Consider the following 26,868-nt stretch of genomic DNA (forward strand, 5'->3'; position numbering starts at 1 on the left):
GCTACACATTTCCTTAATTCGTTTAATTTAATGTATTTGTATTTGGTTCGGAAATGTCCATAATACTGCTCGTCTCTACTTGCGGATCACAAGACCAACGTCACTTCGCCTTATACCATCGACAATACAACCAAAAAAACGCCTAATGTTGATGTTTCGTACAAAATTCATAGGGTAGTTTCCAACTAGTCAAATCAGTTACTTTTTACTAAACGTCAAAACCCGAAATTACTACGGAATTTGTATGAAAAAGCAACCTGGGACGTCATACTAAAACGTGACAAAATGTCGTACTTATTATTACATTTTTCTTTATTAAAATACATTAATAATTTTAATAGAAAAAAGAAAACGTTTTTTGTCACCTTTAGATCTGTCTTTATTTAGTAATCAGAGTTTCATAATTTATGTTCGACCTAGGAAACTACCCAATTCTGACAGTTAGCTGAGGAAAGGGGGTATGAAAAGCGGGACGCTTCGTTCTAATTGGCTCAAGATGTTAAACACATCGGAAGGTCACGGAAGCGGCCGCGATTGGTCAAACTTTGTACGCTGCATCTTATATCTGACCATTTGTCAGATGTGTTGACAGATCTATTATTAGGAGTCCAAAGGTTGTATCGTCGAAGCTTTGCTTTGCCTTAACATACAATAAAACTGTAACCTGCAAATACTTGGAATGTTATAAATAAAAATATTAACAATAATAAAAGCGTACTGATAACGATCCATAAATGGAGGTTGAAATATAAGAAATGTTAAACAGCAAATTCATAGTTAAATTAACTTTCAAAATGTTGCAACATTATGTGTGAAATTTTAACAATTTTGACTAGCGAACATTATTAAATATTTGGTTGACATTAGCATCTTAGCGGCACTTTCCAACAATAAAATGAAATTAAGTATTATAAGATAAACATTAAACAGTTGAGAAGATTTCATTAATTTGTGCAATAAGGAATCAAAATTGCATGTAAATGAAGATAGGCCACACACATTTCGTTCATTCATACAAATACCTACACTTGCGGAACGGAACATATTGTCGTATCCACTGAATACTTACTACACACTTCATGTTTTTCTTACATACAACCATTTTATTTCATTACGCAGATCGTCGCCTTTTAGCGAAAAACCACGCAATCATCTTTGTGAAAAATCACATTCGGATCTGATTTCTATTTACAAAACCTCGCAATAGTTTCAATATAAAAATTGACACCATATTTTTTTTATGAATGAATGTAATTCAATGAAGGTTTTGTTGAAGAAAATAACTTCAGAACGTGATATTTTATAAAGGCGCTTACGTGGTTTCCACTGGAAGGCGACTATATACTTGTGAATGGGTCAATACGTCCGCAACGCGCCTTGATAAACACTGTTAACACTACAACTCACGACATCTCACCAAAACACAACGACACATGACGCGAATCTGAGCAATTTTAGTATTAAATTTAATCCTCCTAATCATTAGGCAACATTAGTCATTATTTTCTCAAGAATGGAGAGTACCTATGCGGTTTTTCGACAGGTCTTGACGTTTCCATGGATTCACACGTAATAATGTATAGGAGGCTATAAGACGTATATACCAGCATTATTTTCGTATTTAAACATTATTAAATTGCCGAGTAAAGTGACCATCCGTCGCGTGCCATAGCGTGATAGCAAGGTGTTTCTACTTTTACATTTACACGTAATACATTACAACCCTGAAATTCAGACTATTATATGCTATTTCATCCGGAACTGTCCGAGGGAACGAATTTCAACGATGATAAGGAACGAACAAGTTCTTCTACGTAATATTTTCGTCTTTGACGGAATTCAGAAACGTTCTGTACTTTATTTTCTATAATTTTAAATCATTGCGTCACTGCAAGTTTTTTGTGGCCTACTACTTAAGGGAATTTAAAATGATAAATAATTGTCCAGATAGCAAAGATTACAACCTTCCGATTTGAAGAATAAAAGTTTAACGAATACATATCACTTAAAAAATATCCAGACGCTTAACGCGTGCTAACTTATCATAATGGTCTCCGAACGCAAATGGTGATTTGAGAGATTCATTTTAGTCCTCGTATCAAATATTGTCAAAAAACCCCCTTGATCAGTAGACATTAAAAACTTGCACTGTCGCAACTACCATATCAACACGAGTACTTTATTCATTTATATTTTAGACAAAAATAGATTATCATATCTACAATATTCAAATGCTTTATTGAAATCCTGGCGCTACACTATTTAAAAATATTTATTTTGAGCTTCAACTTTGGCGATCTTCTTGTACTCGATTGAACCTTGATACCTTTTCTGAAGCTATCATGTCTATCGTGCCGTTGAACGCGAGACCTAAAATGTTTTAGGATTTTCCAATAACATCTAGTTCACTTGTGCTATGTAAACCGGTTAGATGGTGCACTCGGCCAAGTATTCGCTTGTCTAAGAACAATCGACCTTTCTGTGTAATTAGCACTTAGCACGCGTGTCAGGTGTCGATTCGGGCTAGTGCACTGTCTCGCAGTTTTACTCGGCACGTATGAACAAAGCATACCTAAGTCTCTCTCAATTTTATAACCAAATTCATACCATTCCGTTTTCATTCATTCTACGTAATTGAAGTGGGTGTAGTTCTCCACATTTTCGCTACATCTTTAACATCGTTGCCAGCTTTCACTTCTTCTCAGTAAATACTATTTATTTTTAAATACACAGTAACCTATCTAATCTAAAAATAGAATTCGATCGCCTTTTCGAAAGTTCCTTGTATTTAGTTCCCGATTTGGCACCGTTCTATTTACAATCTAAGAATGACAATTTATTCAAACTAGAGAGCTTTGATATCTGAACAGGATAAATTTAACACCAATTTTATAAATATCACCAAAGACAGCAATATCATTTTTAACATTATATTAAAATCTGATTTCATTAACCTACTATCTATAATTAATTAAATTACTCGTTAAACTATTTTTTTTGTTTTTGTGTTTTCAGACAATAACGTTAATTTCGACTTAACTGAAATAAATCAATATATAAATATAAAAAAGCGAAAAATCAACATACAAAGTAACGAACTTATTCTTTGGTACATAATGCATAAATAAACTCAATAGAGCGCAACTTGTCTGTTAAATAAGTATAAAATTATAAACTATAAATATAACAATTACAGAACACATTTAATGTGCAATAAAAAAATAATTGTGCTTAATTATAATATCATTTGTGATGTATGTTTCAAAATATCACGCGGTTCAAAATCGAAAACTGGAATGTTCTGTGTCTCTCTTACCATTTTAAAAAGTTGTTTCGCAATGGTTTGTAACTGCTTCTTATCTTACAACTAAGACCGTTATAAAGAAAAACGTCCCTTAAAGGTAAAAAGAAGACTACAAACTTAGCAGTATCAACTAGCGCCAGCCATAAACAACTTTATGGCAAAGTCATAAGAATGAAAGTCACACGGTTCGCATTAAACTCACTCGATCGCTTCTGGTAAATTCCTAGACTCTTCTAGCTGTTATTTCATAAGATAATTTAGATGAACTCTCAGCTTACATAGATACGTCTTACTTTAAGAGACATTTAGCACAATCACGCAAAACATTGTACAGAATAATACAGATAATTGAAAAAGACAGAAAATAGGTGGGTACATGAATACAATTCAAGCAAAATACTGTCTGTTCCAACATTTCATAGAACACATTTTAGAGGATAATTAATTACTTCTAATAGAGAGTACGATTTTCTCTGTCAGATGTCGATTCGACTGATCTCATCTATTTCTATGCGCTAAACTTTATAATGAGGATGTGAAAACTTTATTGCACTTCGGTTTTAGCGCAATAAAAGTAAGTTACAAAGTTTACATGAACCTACTTTATGGTGAGGAAAACAAAGATGTTTCTGGCTTAAGAAGTCCCGATTCCAATATTGTTCTGAATCAATAACACAGTAAAGACATAGGCCTCAACTTCAAAGGATATAAACACCCGGGTACATTAAGTATTCGTATATAACTGACAGATAGCACAAGAAAACAGATGATCTCAGCCACGAAGTGCAATACTCGTACTTATCTCTCTGGCAACACGAACGTAACTGAATAAATACTGCTTACGATAGTTGAGAACGTGACTACTCCTCTTCAGATTCGGTGTCAGAGTCGGGGATGGTATTGAACCAATTCTCCCAGTTCGATGGCGGGCCCATAATCGTGCGACTGTAACGATAACAAGTTATGTGTAAGCTTCTACTTTCGGAACACGGACATTGGTCGTCATAGACCAAGAGTACATACGAGTCGATATTTTATCAAAAACGCGGTCTAAACGAAACTGGCATTAGTGCGACGATAGTGGTACACTATGGGCGTAGAATAAAAGATAATACTACGTATAGAATAGTAACTCCCCGCCCCGCGCTAATTCATATCAGTTGCCCACCTTACCCCCCGGGATGTGGGGGTGTGTGGGTGGCATGGTGTGTGTACTCACGCCTGCTTGGTGACGGGCAGCGGCAGCGTGGCGGTTGCGGGCGGGGCGCTATATGTAGTGTGAGGGGTGTGTGGGTGGCATGGTGTGTGTACTCACGCCTGCTTGGTGACGGGCTGCGGCAACGTGGCGGTGGCGGGCGGAGGGGGCGCGGGCGGCGGCGCGCGGCGCTGCAGCGTCTGCGTGCCCGCCTCCTCGGCACCGCGCCAGCCCGCCTCCACGGCCCACCTGCACACACACAACACGTTTTTCGTAAATTTTATTTTATTCGTACATTTACATATGTCTACTACAAATGCTTCGGAGGTGTTTTATCGGAAATGTTGCGCCGCCGCTATTGGGTTTGGGCCTCCAATTTGCTTTCGTGTAAAAGTTTCGGAACCGAAATCGGAACTGAAATATCAATTCCAATTAAGAAAGATAAAGTGGTGTCACGAAAAAACAATAAAATATAGTAAATGGGTGCTCTCGTTCTAAATCTTTTTTCAGTTTCTTTACTAGTCGTATAAGTAGATATACCTAGAGTTGCTGGTAGCCTTGCAGTTCTCACATTCGCTGCGATAGTCGTCAGCGTCTTCACCGCCCGCGCCGCTAGCACTCGAGCCCTCGTAGCTACACACGCACGATGGCTGAAATAGAAACATTATTCATTAAAATGTTAAAAAAATCTGTCTATAACAGTGAAAAACTATGCAAACAAATTGTAAGTTATTGTTTTCTATGGAATTAGTGTAAATGACAGTCAAGATTTTTTAAATGTAAATTTAAAGTATACTTGTAAAACATTCAACATGCCGTTTAGAAATTCCTTTCTTGTGTATATTAGTTTCTTTTATAGTGTGTATTACGGAGTAGATATATTGTGATTTCCATTTATCTGTGTTGAAGGATCGACGATCCAACGGTAATACAATGGAAGTTGTACATGCGCGCCGCGCTGTACTAACTTCGTTAGCGCATTTTAGGCCATCTGCGTTACAAGATAAGCGCCATCTCTGATTTATGGATGGAATTAGCTAGTCAACTAGTTTCATACGGCAAGACCTTATAGTCATCATCTAAAGTATTAAAAATAAGAACATTGTAATAAAGAAAGACGTGGACGTACCTTATCAACAGTAAGCGGTAGGATCTGCGCAGCGGGTGCGGCGGGGGGCGGCGCCGCCACGTGTGCACGCGGAGTGGGGTGCGGCGCGTGTTGTGTCGCGTGCGATGCGTGCTGTGTTGCGTGCGATGCGTGTTGTGACGCGTGCTGCGATGCATGTTGTGTTGCGGGCTGAGTTTGTGGTGGTGCCGGCGCTGGTGTATCGCTGCCTTCCGGCTCCTCGCGCCCGCCACCCGAGCTTACGCCTGATGCACTCACGCGGATGTTACACCTGCAAAGGAAACACTAGTTTTATTATTGTTGTACACTGTCGAAATATAAGTTTACATTCTTAAGTTCTGCTGATACTTTGCTATTTGTGGTCGTGAAAGCATCTTTGAACAAAACGGTGGGTCGAACAGTACATATGGACTGAGTTTCTGATGGATGTGGATCTAGTGTCGTATAGCCCATGGTATACTGACGTGTCGGCGGCGGTGACGATGTTGAGGTTGCGCGGCATGCTGCGGCCCGTGTCCGCGAGGTGGCGCGCGTCGCTGGGCTTATGGAACGAGCGCCGTATCTCGCCGTGGAGCGTGCGGTCGGTGCGGCTAAAGCCCGACATTGCTGTGTCGAGCAACGTCGTGTCGATGGCCGTTGAGATGCGCGGGATCGTGCGGTGGCTGTAAAGGGTAGACGCAATTTAGGGGTTGAACCACATCTGTCAGCACCTCATCGCATTTTCCTTTGTTTCCATCCTTTTCTGTTACTTCTAGAGCTATGCACGCTGCATAATCAACAAGGCGATAGCGTGCGGTCGCTCTCTCTCGCTCTAGGAAATGAAAGCATAAAAAGCATTGGATAGGACCTGCCAAATGTGGTTCCTCCCAAACAAAAAGTTTATAAGGTATTCGGTAGATGAGGTACCCCGTCATAAAATTTACAGTTTAAATAGTGTCAACTTGTCGTAGGGTCTGGTAGAAAAACTGATATAAAAAACAAGCGTTGTACTGACAGCGAGGTGTGCATGGAGGCAGTGTTGGTGTAGAAGCCGGGCACGTTGTGCGGCCGCTCGGGCTCCGGCTCGCGCTGCAGCACGGACAGCGCGCGGTGGCTGATGGCGCCCAGCGAGCCCGTCAGACGGACCGCGCTCGGGAACCCCACCACTGAACCAACACAACAGGCACATCATTGATTGTAACATAACATAAGGTCACGACCATATCCCAATGAAGGATTATCCAGGCTACTTACGTTTCCCAAAAAAATATAGATGGCGCTGTGTGCTGTGGTGGCGAGCATTAATATGTAGTATACACTTTGGTACCATGTCACATTAACTTTTTTGACAAATTGAACTACTTATAAGTCTCACTAAATGTCAAATATGTTAATGCGACAGAGTCCTAAAGTGCACATTATATTGCTCATGACTGTACAATGTTGCCTTCGTGTAATCTTCTAATTTAATGGATAACAAATATATGCGTCTTTTATCTTTGTTTTTGGGTATATTTATACCCACAAGATGCACAACACATCTTCCACCCAATATTATTCTAATAAAAATATCAAGCAATACTTATATTATATTTTTGAATAATGATGTACCCGAGAAATGACAAAATAGGGAATTTTCACGTTAAATGTGTGGGACACGTAGCTCAGAATGGGGTAGCTCATTGGGGTAGTAGAGTTACATCCATCGCAAGAACTAAGTAACCATATCTCACCGAACTTTCTGTAAGACCAACGTGACAGGTGGTGAGCCGTATCGCCGTTTAAAATGATCGAGCCAACTGAGTGACAACTTTCACTTGAGATAAATTAATCTTTGATGCAAGTCGGCTACCGGGTTTCGAACCCGCGCTCCCCTATTGAGAAGCAAACCGGTGTACCACACGACCACAGTGCCTATTCAGATAAAATTATTTTTAAGTGGTAATCATAAAGAGACTACAGCTATACAGTCTATGCAAATTGTGTATAAACTCTCCGCGAAGAATCCAAATTCTTCGCGGCAAACCGATTGTGAAACCCCGCAAAGCACGAAAACGAAGGCGCTAACCATCTACACCCGCGTTTGACGCCGCGCATGAAGGTCTGATATAAGACCATCAAAGGCCCCGGCTAAGGACCTTCAAAGTTTAAAACGTCAAAGTCTTTGATACGAAGACACTATACAAAAAATTGCAGTATGAAATGAGTTAACAAACTTACTGTTGGCAGCGAGGGGATGGTGCGGCATAGAGCTGGGTTCGCGCGGCTCCGGCGGGTGTACCGGCTGCAGCAGCGGCGCGTTGTAGCAACCCTGCGGGTTCGCCATCTACCACGAACACATATTATCATATTTACCAAATCTATTAAATAATAAAATACTTATCTCCACTAATCGGCATTAGAGCGGAGTGAAGCATGGTCAGTATCGCCATTCGATTAAGACCTGTGTTCAGCGTGGGACACAAATATCCTCAAGGCCTAGATTTGTTTGTTTGTATACTCTTTACATACATACATACATAAACTCACGCCCGTAATCCCTAGTGGGGTGGGCAGAGCCACAAGTAATCAAAGACAACTTGCAGCCACTGTTGATACGATGTCGTAAGCTGGATATGATGAACCTTATTTATTTATTTATTTGTACACAATGAAACAGACAAGAAACACACAAAGAAAACAGATAGTACAGGCAAGCTTATCTCTAAACAAAGAGATTTCTTCCAGCTGACCTACGTGACAAGAGAGACTTTCAACGTATAATATTATATAGATAGACATACATTACATACGCGTACAAATTATTTAGAAATTACTTAACCTTAACCTTATGGTGATAAGGGATCAGCCTATCGCCCATAACATTAGTCCATCATGTTAGATACATCATCATGTTGTATACTCTTTATTGGTTTAAAATACAAAGGAAATTTACATTATAATTTATCGTTAGATAAAGCATAGGCGAGCTTATCCCTAGATTTCGTACTTACATATCAAATCATCACGCCACGAGGTAGGCAGTGACCATGGAATTTGAAACATGAAACTTACTACGGTCCTGACACCGTATACGCTTCTTCCACTCTCATCAGTCTTTATGCATGTTCGCCAGTTTAGGGTACTCTTGACCAGGCCTTTCTTTAAAACATCCTGGATGAAATCGCGGTATGTACGGTCACGAGTACTAATATGTATACCTTTGAAACCATGTCACATTAACTTTTTTGACAAATTGAACCGTAAGTCTCAATAAATGTCAAATATGATCGTGCGACAGGGTTATAAAGTGGTTACATGATGTTGCTCATGAGTGTACGCTTGGGCGTTCCTCTTCTGTCACTACCACTTACACCCTCGCCACAAATCTTTTTCGTAAGTCACCTTACATTAATTCTATCCACGTGTCTGAATCATCTAAGCATTCCTATTTCCTTTCACACTACAACACTCCTTCATACATACAGGGTGTTAGTGACATCGTAACGAATACTCAGGGGGATGATTCAGACCATGATTCTGGGTTAATATCGAGTGGAATTTTCCGTCGCAAAATTCATGATTTTTTTTAGTTTTTTTAAATTATTTTCAATTCTATACATTTGCGATGGAAAATTCCACTTGATATTAACTCAGAATAATCAGACGAATCATCCCTCTCAGTATTCGTTACGATGACACTTACACCCCATACAAGTACATACGGTTAGCCATACAAGCAGGTATGGGTGTTAGTGACACCGTAACGAATACTGAGCGGGATGGTTCAGACCAAGATTCTGAGTTAATATCAAGTGGAATTTCCTGACAAAAATTCATGAAATTTTTTGTTTTTTTTTTTTAATATTTTCCGATCCATTCTTTTGCGACGGAAATTTCTACTTGATAATCAACTCAGAATCATGGCCTGAATTATCCCTCAAAGTTTTCGTTACGATGTCACTAACACCCTGTATATACCACACTATTCCTTATTCTACCATTCACAATCAGACTCATACTCCTAAATTTCGTGAAGAAGGATTATGTGTGTAAAAGTTGTGAGTACTGAGATGAAGGCCACAGCGATCTTAAAAGATTGTGGCTTAAAAAAAAATTTTATAGCTATGAACGTATAAGTCTGTTATTGTTTTTTTTTTACAATCGTGCCTTTCATGATTGAGTTTGTGAAGATGACAAATGATGAAGTTTACACATAAGTTATGCTTAATTTCAAAGCACAATGAAAACCTGTACATGCATTAAAATGCGACTAAAGCATTGCAAACTTACTTAACTAATTTCGAATTTAGACACCATTCGACACCGGAGTCGGTTCTTTTCGAAGTGTGCCCAAAATATTGGGCAGTAGCCTCCACCGTCTCAGTAGATTTGTTTCTGTCTCCACCAAATGAAGAGGAGCAATCGCAGTAGTTTATCGATGACTTATCCGGTGCAATAAACGGTCTCTTATGTCCCTCAGTCGCCTCTTACGACTTCCTCAGGATACCGGAGTGGTACTATTCTTTCCCGGTACCACACAGGACCATCTTATAATTAAGCGTCAGTCTGCCTTCGAAAAAAGAAAAGGAAAATACAGAACATAAAAGACAACTAAAATATATCAAAAGAGAAAAAGGAGTAATTTATAAGTGTTTAAATGAAGAGGAAAATAAAAGTAAATGAAACAGATTTCTTTTTTATATTTTCTGTTATTGTTGGGCATCACGCGTAGCTTTTAGAATCTGTAGCCGTAGTATGGCAGACGCGAAAAGCTTATTTTTTTATCCATTGGCGAGGCAACAACTTCGGCACGTTCGCTGCTCAGTTGTTACTGACGAATCCGATTCCTCACTGATCAGCGAACAACTCACATCTGGGGGATTTAAAATGGCCACATCGAAGCAATTTATCAAAGAAAGCAATATTGCAATTTGACATTTGCGCATATCAAAGTAAGTGCGCAATACAAACAAATATCAAATTGCAATATTGCTTTCTTAGATGAATAGCTTCGACGTGGATATTTTAACCCCCCTGGTGTACGCGCTCCCATAGTACTAATAGGGCTCTGCTTTTTATGCGATAAAATTGTAAAGTTCCTGTGTTTTCTCAAATAGCAACATCAATGTCAGTGCTACCAACCTGCTGCATCGGGCGGGGGATGTTGGCATAGCTGTGTCCGGAGCACTGCATGGGGTCGTCCGGACGCGCGAGGGTCTCCACCGTGGCGGGGTACGTGCGGTGGAACGTTGGCTCGTTCACTGCTCGGCTGTTACAGACATAACAATACGTTTTCTTGAGTATTTCACTTTTAACCTACTTAGTAACGTTAAAGTTTTTACCAGTATCGCTTATTCCTGTTCCTACGCATTTTTTATGTCTTTCATTTTACTTTGAAGGACCAACTTAAAACCGCCATTTTTCGGTTAATTCAAGTGTGTCAGATTTATTTTTAAGTGACTTCTTCTATCGTGTGGGTTGTATGGTGGAATACCAACCTCATCAACCCTGATGTCAGGATAATTATTGAGCCGACACAGGCCCCTGACATGGCTCATGTCCAACGGGTCCAACGGCTTCGGAAAGCACGGATCATTTTACTTTCGAGCAATCAGATGATGAGCCTGTAATGTCCTAAGCAAACTAGGGATCACAAAGTAATTTTTGTGATATTTCCCCACCGGGATTCGAGCCCGGGGCCTTTGGATCGTGAGCTTAAGGCTTACCACTAGACCTCAGATGCTGTTGTAAGTTTTAAGTGACTGAAACCTCAAGATAAAAATAATAGTTATGATTCAAGTTTCAAACGATATTAGAGATTCAATCAATCAATCAATAATACTTTATTGCACAACAACATATATAAAGGACATAAACATACGAATAAAACCTCCTACTCCTACATACGAGATTCCTCAATCTTCCTCGTCGTAAATTAAAGAGATGATATTTTTCACAAAAGCACAATTAAATATATCATTGTCTTTTAGTCAATTAATTCTACAACATGCTACATATAGATAGTATATATATGTACTTCATTCGTATCACTGTATGTAAGTAATCCTACAATTACTGTTTTTCTTATACAACAGAATATTCAAAATTGTTCGTAAGAACAATGATCGATTTCTTAAAGTCGGCGATGTGAAATATTTCAACAATACATATTTTATTAAAAGTTGCGATTTCGTGTTTGATAATGAAATGATGTCAGTTTTCAAAAGAGTATTATTAGCTTTCGTTTCTGGATCGAAATGCGTCACGGACGTTGGTATGAAGACACACATAACACGCCTGTATCCCGGAAGGTATACAAGAGGTTAAAAAAAACGAAAAAGATAATAAAAAAAAGATAATATAATATAAAAGAAAGAGATTATAATATAATACAATAATAGGGACACAGGACAGGTGTCAGTGATAGGTCATCGTATAATCGATTATGGTAGAAAACCTATAGAAAACACACCATAACTCTGTACACGAAATGCCTGGAAAGATAAGCGGTTAATCACATTGTTTATTATTTTACCATCTCGCCAGGATTGAAGCAATTGACATGCACTTAATAACAGAGTCTGACTGACCTGGTGGCCTCCTGCCGGCACGCCTCGTCGTAAGGCGGGGGTGCTTCGCCCCGCGGCAGATAGTTGCCCGGGGGCTTCCACGCCGCCAGCGCGGTCTCGCACGTGCCGCCCATGTAGCCCATACTGCCGCTGATGTATCTGAAGTTAAACATTTTTATTTTAATGTAATTGGGTTGTGTTCCAGATTAAAGATGAATTATGAAATTCTGACTACTAAATAAAGACTGTAAAACTAACGAAAAACATTTTCTTTTTTTTCCATTTAACTTATTTATAAATTTTAATCTCGAAAAACGTAATTAGTCCTATATTTTAACACGATTTTCTATGACATCACAGTGTGTTTTGTCATTCAAATTTCATGGTCACTTTATTAAGAAAAGTAACTAATATGATTAGTTAGCTTGAAGGCACGTTAAGCTGTTGGTTCCGTTGAGCATACCTCGTTTTATTGTACCATGGTTCCGGCTACAATAACTTTCAGTGAACATCAGGTATAACATAGGCCTTTGGGGGCTCAATAGTAACCAACAGCGAGGTAAGTGAGGTTAGTAATCGAGTTTACTAATTTACAACTTGCACAAGATGATCATTAGGTGTGAAAAAAGGGACCTCACAGGGGAATGCGTCTACATTCCGGTCTATTTACTTATAAAATACTTGAACTTGCACTCTTGGGCAAAATCTAGAAAATGTCCGGTATCAGAACAAACCGATGGACACTGGTACAATCATAAGCAATCATGTACTCACTTTAGTACCCTGTCGCTTTAACATATTTGACGTTCAGTGAAACATACATTACAGTTCACATTCAATTTCTCAAAGAAGTTAATGTGCCATGGTACTAAAGTACATTTTAATGCTCATGACCGTACATACTAACATTATTACTCAACTCACCATGCCATTAGTATGTCAATACCGTAATCTAGAATGACCCACATATAGCCCTGAGTATCAAAAACAACCACCAAAGTGCTGACGCATAATATTGATTTATTTCTAGAAACCAAAATACAACTTTACTGCTTTTCTATTTTGGAAACGAAGCTCTATGCTCATGCACTTAAGGTGAGTGTTTATAGGAGGTGTTTATTGCTGGAAACAATTTAGTGGCGATATTTTTCACGGAATGCGCGCCCACGATAAACATAAACTGTGTAAATATTAAACTTTGCTTACCGATAAGTCCTTGATAAGTTGTATTACTGACAGGCGTAATTTTACCTATAAGAAAGCTTTACCTAAATCTAACGTGTAATCCACTCAGCTATTACTGTTTCCTACAAATCGTTTAGTTAGGTTATTTTATGTGTATTTATTATTCTTGAAAGATTTTTTAAATAAGTAATCAACACCTTTCAAAATAGATATCAATAAGAAATAAAGCCGCATTTTGTACGTTTGTTTAATATATATTCCTGTGTTATAATGTGGAATAAAGTATTGTGTATTTTATATCCAAGAGACTTCCAATCCAAGAGGTTTCCAACTGCAAAACTTACATTGTGGTTGCAGTAAACAAGCCCAATTAAACTTTGTAGCGTAGTGTAATGCAATTAAAGAAACTAATTCGCATCCATTAAACGACCCGCAGTGTTCCGACACAATTAGTTCACTCTAAGGCGACCTTCGCTGCAATAGTTTGGTTTTATTTACTCATTTATTACGTCCTCAATGTCACTATAACACAAGCATACTAAAGACAAGCGTTATACAACTAAGTTATACAACTGCACGTAATAAGGAAATAGTCTGAATAGGCGAGTAACAAATCATGGCAAATGGGATTCAATTACTTGTTATATTTTAGGGTATGATGCAATTGTGCATTGTATAGCATATGTTTAATCGTTATTTGGGTCGTTCTTCTTTCGTTCGTTCGACAATTCTTTTTTAACGGATTTAACATCTTTAAAATTATAACGGCAATAAACATTTTAAAACATCATATTATGTATAGATGTATCTATAGAGGTATCTTGGTAGCATACTTTACTAAGCAGGGCATTCCATGTTGTGACAAGTGGCCCTTTTCATCGGAGACAGCATTTCGATTTACCACTCTGTCACTGAATTCTGTGAAAAACAATCAAGCGTCTCGAGTCGAGGAACTGATTAGTATTTTGCTAGTATTTCGAGTATTATAAGATAACTATGTTTTTGGACAATGGAACGATTAAATAAAATTCTAAAACATATAACTGATCAGAACGAAGGACATATCATTGTCGATAAAAAAGAAGAACGACCCATTTATGTTTCAGAAAACTTACGTTAGAACGTAAGATATCAAACTTCCGTATTTTGAAGAGTATAGTGCACTGTCAACGTGTCAACACTAGTCGTTCCGTGTTGCTTTTTTATGACGGGACTTAATGTAGTTTTACTATTTAGCCGGACAAATGAGAAGCACTGAGGACTCTCACCAGCACAAAATTTAAAAGACAACAGGCCTGAGTGCCCAGTTGAGCGTGAACTTCGGCTTAGAGGATTATATTTGAAAGAATAAATCGAGCCTAGTGGCAGCTATTAGGTAGTTCTTTCAAATGTCCTCTCAGACGACGCCCTGAGCCGAGGTTCGCGCCCAACTGGACACCCTCAGGCCTATTGTCTTAAATTTTGTACCAGGTGAGAGCCTTCAGTGCTCCCTATTTGTCCGGCCAAGTAGTTAATGCCATCTGCGGCAATCTACAATAAGTCACGTCAAAAAATAAATAATGAAGAGAAATCATGGACCACACCGACGGGTCTGTCCGCGTTACCTAGTCTACAGCAATCCATACAAAATCATAATATTTAACTATGTTGTTCGCTTTTGTAAAGAAGAATCAATGTCATCGATGTGTTTACCGGCTACCTATTTGGATCACCATACTTCCTGTTAGCGGTCACGCTCAAAGTAAACACGATTAATGATTTCCTGTTCCGAATAAATGTTTCCTGTTCAATAAGCCTAATACTTATACTTTATAACAAATAATATAATTATTTATATTATAGTATTGCCATTGAATTTTATTAGATATGTTCGTTAGCTGCCCTAAAGAGTACTATGATGACTTCATTATGTTATGTGCGACCTACCCAAAAATATCTGACTGACGCAATTTCATACAATAGTGGTTAGTAGACTAGATCTGGTATATGATGACGATTTGCTATTTACGGAAACAATAGGTTTCTTTTTCCGCTTAATTTTAGCATTAGGTAACCAAAACTACTATAATTGTACTTATTTATACATATAATTTTTATAAGGTTATTAAGGTTTATACCTCGCCTCGTCAGGTATGTTTAAGTCACCGTGTAATAGGGGCCGAGCCTATTGCCTTAACCTAGTCTATGATCCAAATATGAAATCCAACCTAAGTTGAATTCAGTGGTTTAGAGCCCCAGCCGAGATTCGAACCAGCGACATCACGATGTAAGTCAGGCGTTCATCTTCATAAAGTAACAAAATATGTGATATGAATAGGTGCGTACCTGAATCGTACCACCTAGGTAAGGGGGGTTAAAAAGGCCACATCGAAGCAATTCATCTAAAGCAATATTGCTATTTGACATTTGCGCATATAAAAGTAAGTGCGCAATGCACACAAATGTCAAATAGCAATATTGCTTTTTAGATGAATTGCTTCGATGTGGCCTTTTTAACCCCCAAGGTCTCACAGATGGACGAAGTTATATTAGCAACGATCTTGATACGCAACGACCACAACCAACGCTGTTAGAGCCCTTAAGTATAACAAACTACTCAACAACAGATTTCTCAAGCTCCGCTGGTCATCCATCAGTATGACGGCATCACCTTTTCTCTTTTTTTTATTTATTTTGGCACAGTCATTTATACAAATAAGTAAATAATGCATTACATATCTATAGACATCGAGTGCCCAAAAAGTGCTTACATATGCAATTTAGAGCTTATTGAGACAGACACAGTTATGCTAAGAGGGAAAACATGGTACACAAACAATTATTATTACCTACTTAAATGGTCCCTAAATCTACAAAATTGAGAGTGAATTATTTTTATACAAATTGAGAAAACTATACGCATACGCCGCCTTTGGTTCAGGTAGATAAGCTCACAGCGTAAGTCGCCATCTCTGTTAGACCCCTCGAATAGTACAAACTACTCACCCGCAAGGTCAAGCTCCGCTGGTCATTAATGTTAGGTGACTATAGGCAGTTACAATATGCAGTAGCAACCACTTCTGACGCCACGCGCACTTTAGTCTCTACACCTCACAACATGACGCGGGTTGCCTTCTCTATTAGGCCTCTCAAAGAGAACAAACCACTCACCCGATACTAGTCAAGCTCCGCTGGTCATCGGTATGAGGCGGCCGCCGTCTCTTCTGCTTGCGCACGCGGTAGACTACCAGCGCGACGGTAAGTAGGACCACGGCCGCGGCCCCGCCCGCTGCCACGCGCACGTTCGCCTCGGCGCCTTCCGCCGGCTTCACCACGTCGTCCAAACAGATGAACTCGCAGCAGGTGTTGCCCACGCGGAATGACCGGCAGTCCTGGTAGATATAAGAAAATAATTACTACCGTTAGTCTTCTTCTATCGTGTGAGTAGTGAGGTGGATTACCAACGTGGGTTATTTTATTGAGCCGCCAAAGGCCCTTGACTAGACTTATGCAACGACTACATACATAGGTCAGTAAGTCTTCCGAAGCACCGATCATCTTACTTTCGGACAATCAGTTGACCAGCCTGCAATGTCCTAACCAAACCAATGATCACAAAGCGTATTTTGTGATATGTCCCCACCGGGATTCTAACTCGGGACCTCCGGATAATGAACCCAACGCTCCACCACTGGATCACAGAGGCCGATAGTTACGGTAGAGTTCGTATTGCTTTTGTACCTAGATGTTGGCTGGAAAAACCAAGGCAAGTTACAAATGTTTCGATTAGACGAATTAACTGGCGTGAGTCGTGACGAATCGGAGGTACGCATCGTTTTGGACATAAGGTGTTGATTCAATTCGGACATATAAGATACCGATTCGGCCGATCGAAAAGTTTTCTATTTGACTAAGCCCCAGGACTCCTTCCCCGCTGCACGGCACACGCGAGGCGACAAATAACAGACGCGCTGCGTATGCTGTCTACGCATACCTAAAGCATACTTCCGTATGAGTAAACATTGATTTGATTGCAAATTTTTGTTTTAAGCGTTAGAGTTTGTACATAATAATTATCTTTGAATATCCTTTTAATATAGTACATACTAGTTAAGACGATTGGAAGTTGTACATTTAAGTATATTATATCTATAGCAGAGAGCAGAGATCAGTGGCGTCTAGTTCGGTGCAAATATCTGAATAAATTCAATGTTACATTTATAAACAAGTACTAGGTCTCAAAACGAAAAGAAGTCCACAGAACATAGGCTCTCGAATATTTAAAGAAGTCAAGGCTTAATATACTTATAGACAGGTGGTTAAGTACGTGACTAGCGCGCAAGTATCAGCGAATGTCCGCGACTATGTTTGCATGAAAGTTATTTACCGAGTTTAATTTGTCATATTAAAATTTGTTTTAGTCAACCTCATAACATTTTTCACGTAAATAATGAATAATTTCGGATGTGACGGGAGTTAATTTGTAATTTGTGAGAATCATTATTTACTGTGAATTTTGTAAATAAAATGATATAACACCGAAAATGTCGCGCCATCTAATGAGGTCGAAGATAAGGATTTAAATTATATTATATTAGAGTGCCTACCGAGTATAGGTATTATTCATAGTTTGTAAAAAGAAACAATCACAATAACATCATTAGACATGCACAAGCGGAAGATAGTCTGATTCAATCAAATGTAAGGTCAATTGAAGGGGCAGCAGGTAGGTATGACATCTTTAATAATTGATAATGCACACTAGACAATAGACATGCATTTGAAACTTTCAACACTCTGTCTCTATCTCTCTATCTATTTCTCTCTCTCTCTCTCACAAAGGCATGATATTGAAAGAGAGAAGTGTTTAGTTTTGTCTGCTTTCCTGTACTTTTCTTAATTCCAATCTTTATTTATTTATTTGTACTCAATAAAACAGACAAAAAGCAACAAACAAACACAACAGACATCAATATCATTATCAGAATCTTTCAACAAGATGTGAAAAAAGAAATAAAAGTGTCTAGTTTTAATAACAGGACCAAGAATATTTACTTATCTTTTAAATCCTATTATCCACTTTTAAGTTATTACAAATCCTTAAAACTTATATATATACTTATCATAACTGCAAACCAACATATGTGAGGTGACATGTGCTTATCTTCATTTTATGTGTTAATCTTTGATTTAACTCGGATGACTGACAGGGATTAGTGTAATCCTCAAGTAATCCACTTGTAATCCACATCAATAACATTATTATGGTATTTTAATCAAACTGTCAAGTGAATCTACTGGAATGGTAGTGATTAGTTTCTTATATAGATAAAAAGGAGCTGGTAAATAGCGCGATACCTAATTTTTAACCTTGTAACCAATATTGCTACAAATATTTCGTCATAAGGACTGATTCTAAAAAATGAGAACCCAGTTGTAAGCCGAATGTTTAAAATCCAAATCCCATTATTTAAATATTGTGTTTGAAAATCTCGGCCTTAGTAGGATATAAATAAATACCAGAGGATAACTGAAAAATAAGTATAGAAGAGAGCCATCAGTTTTTTTATAACATTTTCTGAAAAACATGTTTAACAACTTTTAACTTAATGCTGCAGTACCTTTAGAATACCTGTGAGAATGATTTATGTTCTAGAAACCAATCTCTTATATCTAAAATAAAACCCTATGAGTAAAATAAAAAAATAATATTTATCCTTTATTTTTTGGGAACAATGGGGTTAAAAGGCCTTCATCAAAGCAATTTATCTAAAAAAGCAATATTGCAGTTTGACATTTGCACTTACATTTAGTAAGTGTGCAATGCAAACAAATGCCAAATCGCAATATTGCTTTTAGGTGAAATGTTTTGATGTGGCCGTTTTAGTATTTAGTTTTTTTTTTGCGTATTTTATAGTAAGTAGATACCTATGTTAGTTATGAACAATAGTATTCACATAAGATTGTTGTTGTCTTTATTGATGTTTGTTTCTGTAAATTCACAATACATTTATTAAAAATGTCATAGTAATGTTAATTATATTTAATATTAATAGAAGTTATAGGTAATTGTTGCCTAATAGTTGATTATTGTAATTATGATTGAACAGGAAATTGTATTACTGTGCAATTGTTAATGCAACCTGATTAGACTTCTAACTATAATCAAGTTTTCCTCCTTTACAACATTGTACCCAAACCAGCAACTCCTTGAATTAAATAGATTTAAAACATAATTCAAATAATTAACAAAGCTATAATTCAACAATAAACAATCATTTTCATATATAAAACCACAAAAAATATTTATTTACCTAGGTATATTGTAAAATTGTTAATCTATTTTTCTTTAAAATTAATTAATGAGGGATTATACGGGTATCATGTCATCTTTAAGAAATAATACCCAAATGTGACTATAATTTTCAGTGAAAATTATAGTCACATTTGGGTATTATTTACAACATTGTACCCAAACTAGCAACTACTTGAATTAAATAGATTTAAAACATAATTCAAATAATTAACAAAGCTGTAATTCAACAATAAACAATTAATCATTTTCATATATAAAACCACAAAAAAATATTTATTTACCTAGGTATATTGTAAAATTGTTAATCTATTTTTCTTGAAAATTAATTAATGAGGGATTATACGGGTATCATGTCATCTTTAAGAAATAATACCCAAACGTGGCTATAATTTCCACTGAAAATTACGCCATTGGTTAACGGAACCAAAGGATAATAATTACAATAAATTTTAATTCAAGTAAAAAGTAAAGTAATAAGGTAACCTCACCTGTGGAGGGGAGCATAGGACCGCCTTGCAGACTTTCGGCAGCCCATTGTCACAGACACAGAGGGTACAAGTGTCGGGCCCGGGCACATAGTGCAGCCCGTGCGATATCAACCGCCCGCGGAGGTCTGTGCACTCCCCCTGACCAGAAACACCTGCAACAACCACGTACAGCCTGTATCATCACCACCCTCCCCAAGCACTAGCACTACACTTCAATAACAATACTCACTATAAAACCATAAAGTCAATAAACATAACACAACCCCGCCTAACATTTTTCTCACTTAACTCAAACATTAACTAAAATTCTATGCCTCATTTTTAAAGGATAGCGATCTTATGTTCTATTTTATAATCGATATTCATTCGCTGACTGACTGAATTCTTCACAAAGGATAGGGACAGATAGAAACTGAAATGATCATGCGTCTTGGCTATTTGCTCCGCGATTTTTGTTTGCGCCTGTCCGTCCGCCGCCTCCGTCCACCTTCGACCGTCGTCACTTGTCAAACTCACCACTGTCAATTTTTTTTTTTTTGGTTTGGTTTTCCCCGAAGGGTAAGGCAAAGGGAACTATGCCCATACAGCCATGTCTGACGTATTTTTTTTCTTGATGATTAATGAAATGGTGAAAGGTGATGAATGATGATGATGAAACCTAAGCCCCCACCCTCGGAGTAGACTCCTACTCCGAACCCCAAACGAATTAACTCAAAAGTCCGCATAAACTTTTGAGCTATGAAGCGGCTTCCTAGCACGAAGCGAAAATAGGCAGATACACTTTGTTTATTGAATACTCCAATGTAATAACACTCGCGAATGTCTTCCGACTAACTTAATGCGATCATTAACCACAAAACACCACTTCGTATTAATTATTTAGATTATTCAATGAAGAAAGCAACTGTCCCGTTCCCGTTTCCCGCTAAAAAGCCTCACCACTGTCAAACAAATGTCAAGCATTGTCAAATTGTCAAATATTCGAATACACTAAAGAAAATAAAAGTACATACGCGTCTCTCTCTTCTCCTTTTTGAAGTCGGTTAAAAAACTTAACATAATTTCAAAAAATTACTATAATTTCGTTTGTAATATGATGCGAAAAGTAAAAAAAATATTTTTCCTAACTTTTCATTGCACTATCCGAACGTGAATGAAAACTATTTTCAGGATTTTCCTTGGATTTTCAATAAGAATGTTCTGCATGTAATTATTGTTATCTTTCTATTGGTTGTTTTGTATATACAGAATACACCCTTCTTTCTTATTGGTTGCCATCACGTCAAAAGAATTAGATATCTTTGACAGCTGCAAAGAAAGACTAAAGAAAGCAATTCAATCATTCGTAATTCGTTCTGTGGATTTTTTATCATTTTTTATTTCAAATAATAATTTTGTGGAGAATGTGGTAGTAGTAGCAAATACATTTAAATTTTGTTTATAATGGCTGGCTTTGGGGATTTTACTGGATACAACAGACCTTTTGGTTTAGATCCTAATAGAGAAACGAATGATTTGTACGATACCCGCTATCAGCAGATTTACGGATATCATACACCTGTAACCGAGGAATACCAGGGTCCTCCACTGGTAATGGACGATATTCCCGATGAAGGTAGCGCATTTTACTATATATTACATGAATCAGACAAAGGAATTAATGAACCCACTGTTTGTAATCTCAAACACCTTTGTCCAAGCAATTACAGCTGCAGTAATGTCCTGTTGCAGATAATAATGCTTACGTGACGACGGCAATAAGTGTGGCTAGTCTTATTACGGAGAATTTGCTCAGTCATCCTTTTATTGTCCTCCGCAGGCAATGTCAGGTGTGTTTGTCTAAATACTTTTTTAAGTATGTTCCATTTCAGATTTTCTATGTAAATAAATATCAACATATTTCCATGTAAACAAATTGAAAATAATTCTTTTATCATTTGAAGTGCTTGCCATTTACAGGTCCACAACAGTTTAAGAAACTATCATATAGTTCCATACACACTTCTGCCTGTGGTGGCTAGACTTCACCGGAGACAGGATGTCACTACACTGTGGAAAGGCATCGGCTCCACTTGTATTGTGAAAGGACTTAGTCTGGCTGTTGAAGATGTGGTCACAAAAGCTACTGGATGGCCCAAGTTGGTATTTCTTACATATTTAAATAAATTAGGGATTCAGAAAGAAAAGGGAAATGTATTCCTGCAATCTAAAATAAATATCTACTCTCTCTCTTTATTTAAGAGCTGCGCTCTTGTTGGTGGAGCCTTCATGACTCCATAAAATAAACATAATAAATATATAAATATCTACTACAAAATCATATATCAAAAATAACATTTTTGAATTATTATAACTTTAAAGTTTTTAAATCACAATAATTGTAAAATTTTTGTTTGTGTGCACATAAAAGGATAGGTATTTGATTTGATAAAACAGGTGTTTAATCCCTATAAGGGAGAAGTAAGACACAGAAAGCACTTTTTAAATGAAAACCTATATAGATCTTTATTCCCTAGAGTCTAGAGAGTAGGTATTGAATTAACATATAATGTTATGCGATGTATGGCAAGGTCAAATGAAGTATTTCTAATGTCTATATTTTTATTTCAACAGGGACGTAGGAAAATGTAATTCGGTTTTACAATTCCTCCAGCACATAACATTAAAATGGTAATTCCAATTACTTTTATTGGTATTTATATATTTAATTACAATTTCTATAAACAGTGTTTAATTTCAGTGTCAGTCTGGCAATCATCACACCATTTTATTCTGCCAGTTTAGTAGAAACAGTACAGAGTGACATAGCCAGTGACAAACCAGCACTTCTAGATGTGTTCAGGGAAGGTTTTGTTCGTATCCTGGAATGGGGAACACCAAGCAGAGGACGAATGTTGCCAATTTGGGCAATTGTACTGCCTACTGCTGCACTTGGTGTCACCAAATACATTGCTCAGTAAGTTAGTAATATACAAGGCACAAAAATGTTTTATGTGTTGGGTCTTTAATTATCTACTCTAGCCTATGGGATCCCACTACTGTAAATTCTCATCAAATTAATTGGAAGTCTGGGCTCTAGTTTATTTAACATAATTGACAAGACTTTTTTACAATCTAAATGTAAAGCTGTGTATATTTATTATAACATAAGTTTTTACCTTTCAGTATAACTCTAAGGAGTATAACAGTCCGAATACTACGGTTCCAACAGAGGCATCGGCATGAGTTGAGTGATTCATTCAACATGAGTTACAGCAAACAATCCCAAAACCCTCTGATAGAGGACATTAACCTGAAAGCTGGTATTTTCTCCTTCATCACCATGGAAATACTTTTCTACCCTGTAGAAACTATCATCCACAGGCTTCACATTCAGGTAAGAGGCATTTGAACAAATAATTCACACAAGTGATTGCTACGAAAACAGAAAACCCTTCAGTAGAGTAGTCTAATCAAAAGTGATGCTTTCCAGTTAAACTTGCATGGGAGAGATCATAAGTGTAGAAAATTAATATTATACACTTCTCATCAAAAAAATCGAAACACTTCCGTTTTCATTGTTTCTGTCCGAATTTAACACAAAAAAGAATTCATACGATGAAAAAAAATACATAAATGTATAGCTGGCAGTTTGGCCATTACAGTAATAAGCGAAAATTCTAAATTCAAAATTAGAATTTCATTTGTTTATCTTATAAATGAAATTAATCACTGTTTTGAGACAAATGTGTGTTTAGGGTTGGAGTACATTTAGCGTTTAAAAACTAAAAATTGGCGCCTATCCTTAAACTTTTTGTTTTTTATTTCAATACTGTGACTTTGGGACGTCTGAAAAAAGGTTTTTTTTCTAAAACGTATGGATACTTCGCCCACAGAAGCCGCCCAAGTTGTGGCATTGCTGGATTCTGGCCTTAGTCAGCGTGTTGTGGCTGCAAGACTGCATCTAAGCCTGTCATCTGTTCATAGTCTATAAACGTTATCGGGAGACTGGTTTGTTCACGCGCCGTTCAGGATCTGGCAGGAATCGGGTCACTTCTGAGCGAGATGATCGATTTATTGTAACAACTTCTTTAAGAAATCGACGCCTTAACGCTTTTCAACTGCAGCAGCGGCTTCGTGTTGTACGAAGTGTGGCTGTAAGTGACTCTACAATTAGAAGAAGGTTGAAGGATCGTGGACTGGTACCGCATAAGCCAGCAAATGGGCCGAAATTAACTGCAGACCATCGAAGAGCGCGCCTTAACTTTGCACGTGAGCACCTAAATTGGTCATACCTACAGTGGAGCAAAGTTCTCTTTTCTGATGAGTGTAAAATTATGCTGTATGGTAACGACGGAAGGAACAAGGTCTACAGAAGAGACGGAGAACGCTATGCACAATGCTGCATTGAAGAAAAGGTCAGCTATGGTGGCGGTTCGTGGACGGTTTGGGGAGGAATCAGCGCCGACGGTAAGACAGAGCTTGCTTTCGTGTCTGGGCCACGTCTGCCTGCACTAAACTGTCATCGGTACGTCGAAGAGTGTCTCGAGCCTCATGTGATGCCCTATGCACATTTTATTGGCAACGGCTTCATATTCATGCACGACAATGCTAGGGCTCACACCGCGGGCGTCGTACGAGATTATCTTAACGAAGTCGATATCTCTATTATGGAATGGCCAGCAAGAAGCCCGGACATGAATCCCATTGAACATCTGTGGGATGAATTAAAGAGACGAATTCGAGCAAGAGATCCTGCCCCAGAAACACTTAGCCAGCTGCAAGATGCAATCCAAGAGGAATGAGACAATATACCACAGCATGTGATCGTGACTCTCATCCGATCGATGAAGAACCGTATGGAAGCAGTAATTAGAGCTCGGGGAGGGAATACAAGTTATTAAATAAACGTTTTTTAGCTTTTTTTTTTCATTTACGTGTGTTGTTTTATCCATTTCCTTTATACTCCATACGGAATAAAAATGACTCATTTAACAAAATACGAAACCTATGAAAAATTCATTTAAATTTAGAACATTAACATTAAGATTTGATAAGCTCATATTACTCATTATTAAACGACATTTAACATTTATTCCTAAATGTACACATTTTTCTGATAATCCTGACAAAACGTAAACTTGCAAGGTGTTTCGATTTTTTTGATGAGAAGTGTATTTTTCATTATAATATTATTTTGAAAGTCTTAATGTACACAGGAGTTTCAGTTAGACACGGTTCAAGGTGACACCTTAAGTTAGGTCATCAGTATAGGTAGCATATTTACCTATACTTGATGGTAGAGTATGTTGATGTACTGTTACATCACATTAAAATAAAATAATGAATATAGCTATAGCTGTTCCATAAACATTCTCATCAGTCATCTCATGAATATGGACAAACATAGGATGTGAATGTTTGCTGAATTTGAAATGATTATGATTTTTCAGGGTACAAGAACAATTATTGACAATCTAGACACAGGAACATCAGTGACACCAATCCTAACTGGTTATGAGGGATTCATGGACTGTTACAACACAACCATAGCTAGAGAAGGTGTGGCTGGTTTGTACAAAGGTTTTGGGGCCCTTGTGTTGCAGCTAGCGGCTCACCTGGCCATCATCAAATTAACAACTATGGTTGTGTCAGAAGTCTCCAATCTACTAAAACCAGCCAAGTCACCAACAAACTCAGATGAGTCTGTACACTCACAACAAAAGTACCTGTTCAATTAGAGATAAATAATGCCTGTAAAATTTTATTGTAAGTGTAATGTGCAACATGTAAGTCGCCATTGAGATTTTTTTGATATAGAATTTAATAAAACATTATCAGAATTTATATAAACTTTGATTTTATTAGAATCATTTAGATAGATATTGTCATAAATTTGATTAGTAATTAACAAAACTTTGGTACAGTACTGGTACAATGTGGATGTGGTATCAGACTAGCAGCTTTGTTTTTTTTTTTTGTTACTTTTTGTAAAAACTAGATTTAAGTATAACTGGATAGCTTTGATAGATGTGTAAGCTGGTTAGAAACAAAAAAATCTGGTTGTTCAAATGAAAATAAAAGTTTGGTCTTCAGCAATTTTATTTTATTTCTGTAATATACATAATTCTACTTAGTATTATTCTGTTTTAACCAACTTCTTGAGTGCCAAATTATAATTATTAAATTCTAATGTGATAAGACATGTCGCCCTTTGAGTAACCGTCGCATTATAATTTTGCGTCCATTGGGTGTAGACATTCTAGTCTCCCAGCCATGACGACGAACTCTCTTTACCTCGTTCGGCCGAGGGAAGTAACAACGTACTTTGGTTCTAATAGACGATAGCAAACAGTTATCTGGTTTCACCAGACTATTGCTAGTGGACACCTGAGTTATAGTGTGCAGCCCTTGGCGTAGAAACCTGCAATTTATTAAAAGTTAATTGCAATTTAGTAAATCGACTCCCAATCATAAAGAAAATTGTTGTATTTTTAACTTACCTAAGTGGCTGTAAAGCAGCTGACATTAACCCCGACATATCTTTTTTAAATTAGAATACCTATAACTTCTTCCAAATTAAGTAATTGAAAAAATAATAATAATTGAAGAGGTTATGTGTCACTGTCAAGTTTATTTTTTTTCCTTGGGCCCATTTAAGGGACAGACTAAGATCAAGTTTAATAAAATCCATTGGAGGAAGAATCGGTCCTTTCTCTAAGTAAAATCCTTTTTCAATGGTTTGGCTTTACTAATGCATGCAACA

The 26,868-nt window shown here is 37.4% G+C and overlaps 3 protein-coding genes across 3 annotated transcripts; 1 reads left to right on the top strand and 2 right to left on the bottom strand.

Moving 5' to 3' along the window:
• Positions 1 to 4: 4 nt before the first annotated feature.
• On the bottom strand, positions 5 to 20,616 carry LOC126370675 (uncharacterized). The gene is made up of 12 exons (XM_050015672.1): positions 20,353 to 20,616; positions 20,124 to 20,275; positions 16,491 to 16,711; positions 12,177 to 12,314; positions 10,729 to 10,855; positions 7,825 to 7,930; positions 6,620 to 6,770; positions 6,090 to 6,287; positions 5,629 to 5,896; positions 5,040 to 5,149; positions 4,620 to 4,748; positions 5 to 4,249 (listed from the first exon to the last, which is right to left on the bottom strand). The coding sequence occupies exons 1-12, from the start codon at positions 20,396 to 20,398 to the stop codon at positions 4,165 to 4,167; spliced, it is 1,731 nt and encodes a 576-aa protein (XP_049871629.1). The 5' UTR covers positions 20,399 to 20,616; the 3' UTR covers positions 5 to 4,164.
• Positions 20,617 to 21,439: 823 nt separating this feature from the next.
• Positions 21,440 to 26,197, top strand: LOC126371024 (mitochondrial outer membrane protein SLC25A46-like). The gene is made up of 7 exons (XM_050016219.1): positions 21,440 to 21,738; positions 21,855 to 21,952; positions 22,083 to 22,261; positions 22,737 to 22,793; positions 22,864 to 23,079; positions 23,289 to 23,499; positions 25,556 to 26,197. Exons 1-7 carry the CDS (start codon positions 21,567 to 21,569, stop codon positions 25,841 to 25,843), a joined length of 1,221 nt encoding a protein of 406 aa, XP_049872176.1. The 5' UTR covers positions 21,440 to 21,566; the 3' UTR covers positions 25,844 to 26,197.
• On the bottom strand, positions 26,187 to 26,764 carry LOC126371031 (39S ribosomal protein L34, mitochondrial). The gene is made up of 2 exons (XM_050016227.1): positions 26,606 to 26,764; positions 26,187 to 26,526 (listed from the first exon to the last, which is right to left on the bottom strand). The coding sequence occupies exons 1-2, from the start codon at positions 26,641 to 26,643 to the stop codon at positions 26,292 to 26,294; spliced, it is 273 nt and encodes a 90-aa protein (XP_049872184.1). The 5' UTR covers positions 26,644 to 26,764; the 3' UTR covers positions 26,187 to 26,291.
• Between the last annotated feature and the right edge of the window lie 104 nt (positions 26,765 to 26,868).

The sequence above is a fragment of the Pectinophora gossypiella genome, chromosome 11 (assembly GCF_024362695.1).
Source record: "Pectinophora gossypiella chromosome 11, ilPecGoss1.1, whole genome shotgun sequence".
NCBI lineage: Eukaryota > Metazoa > Arthropoda > Insecta > Lepidoptera > Gelechiidae > Pectinophora > Pectinophora gossypiella.

Coding starts and splice junctions, on each gene's coding strand:
- LOC126370675 (XM_050015672.1), bottom strand. CDS start 20,398: ATGTTAGGCGGGGTTGTGTTATGTTTATTGACTTTATGGTTTTATA. Junction 20,276..20,352: donor ATTGACTTTATGGTTTTATA/GTGAGTATTGTT, acceptor TGGTTGTTGCAG/GTGTTTCTGGTCAGGGGGAG. Junction 16,712..20,123: donor TCCTATGCTCCCCTCCACAG/GTGAGGTTACCT, acceptor TATATCTACCAG/GACTGCCGGTCATTCCGCGT.
- LOC126371024 (XM_050016219.1), top strand. CDS start 21,567: ATGGCTGGCTTTGGGGATTTTACTGGATACAACAGACCTTTTGGTTTA. Junction 22,262..22,736: donor AAAGCTACTGGATGGCCCAA/GTTGGTATTTCT, acceptor TTATTTCAACAG/GGACGTAGGAAAATGTAATT. Junction 23,500..25,555: donor TCCACAGGCTTCACATTCAG/GTAAGAGGCATT, acceptor ATGATTTTTCAG/GGTACAAGAACAATTATTGA.
- LOC126371031 (XM_050016227.1), bottom strand. CDS start 26,643: ATGTCGGGGTTAATGTCAGCTGCTTTACAGCCACTTAG. Junction 26,527..26,605: donor GCTGCTTTACAGCCACTTAG/GTAAGTTAAAAA, acceptor AATAAATTGCAG/GTTTCTACGCCAAGGGCTGC.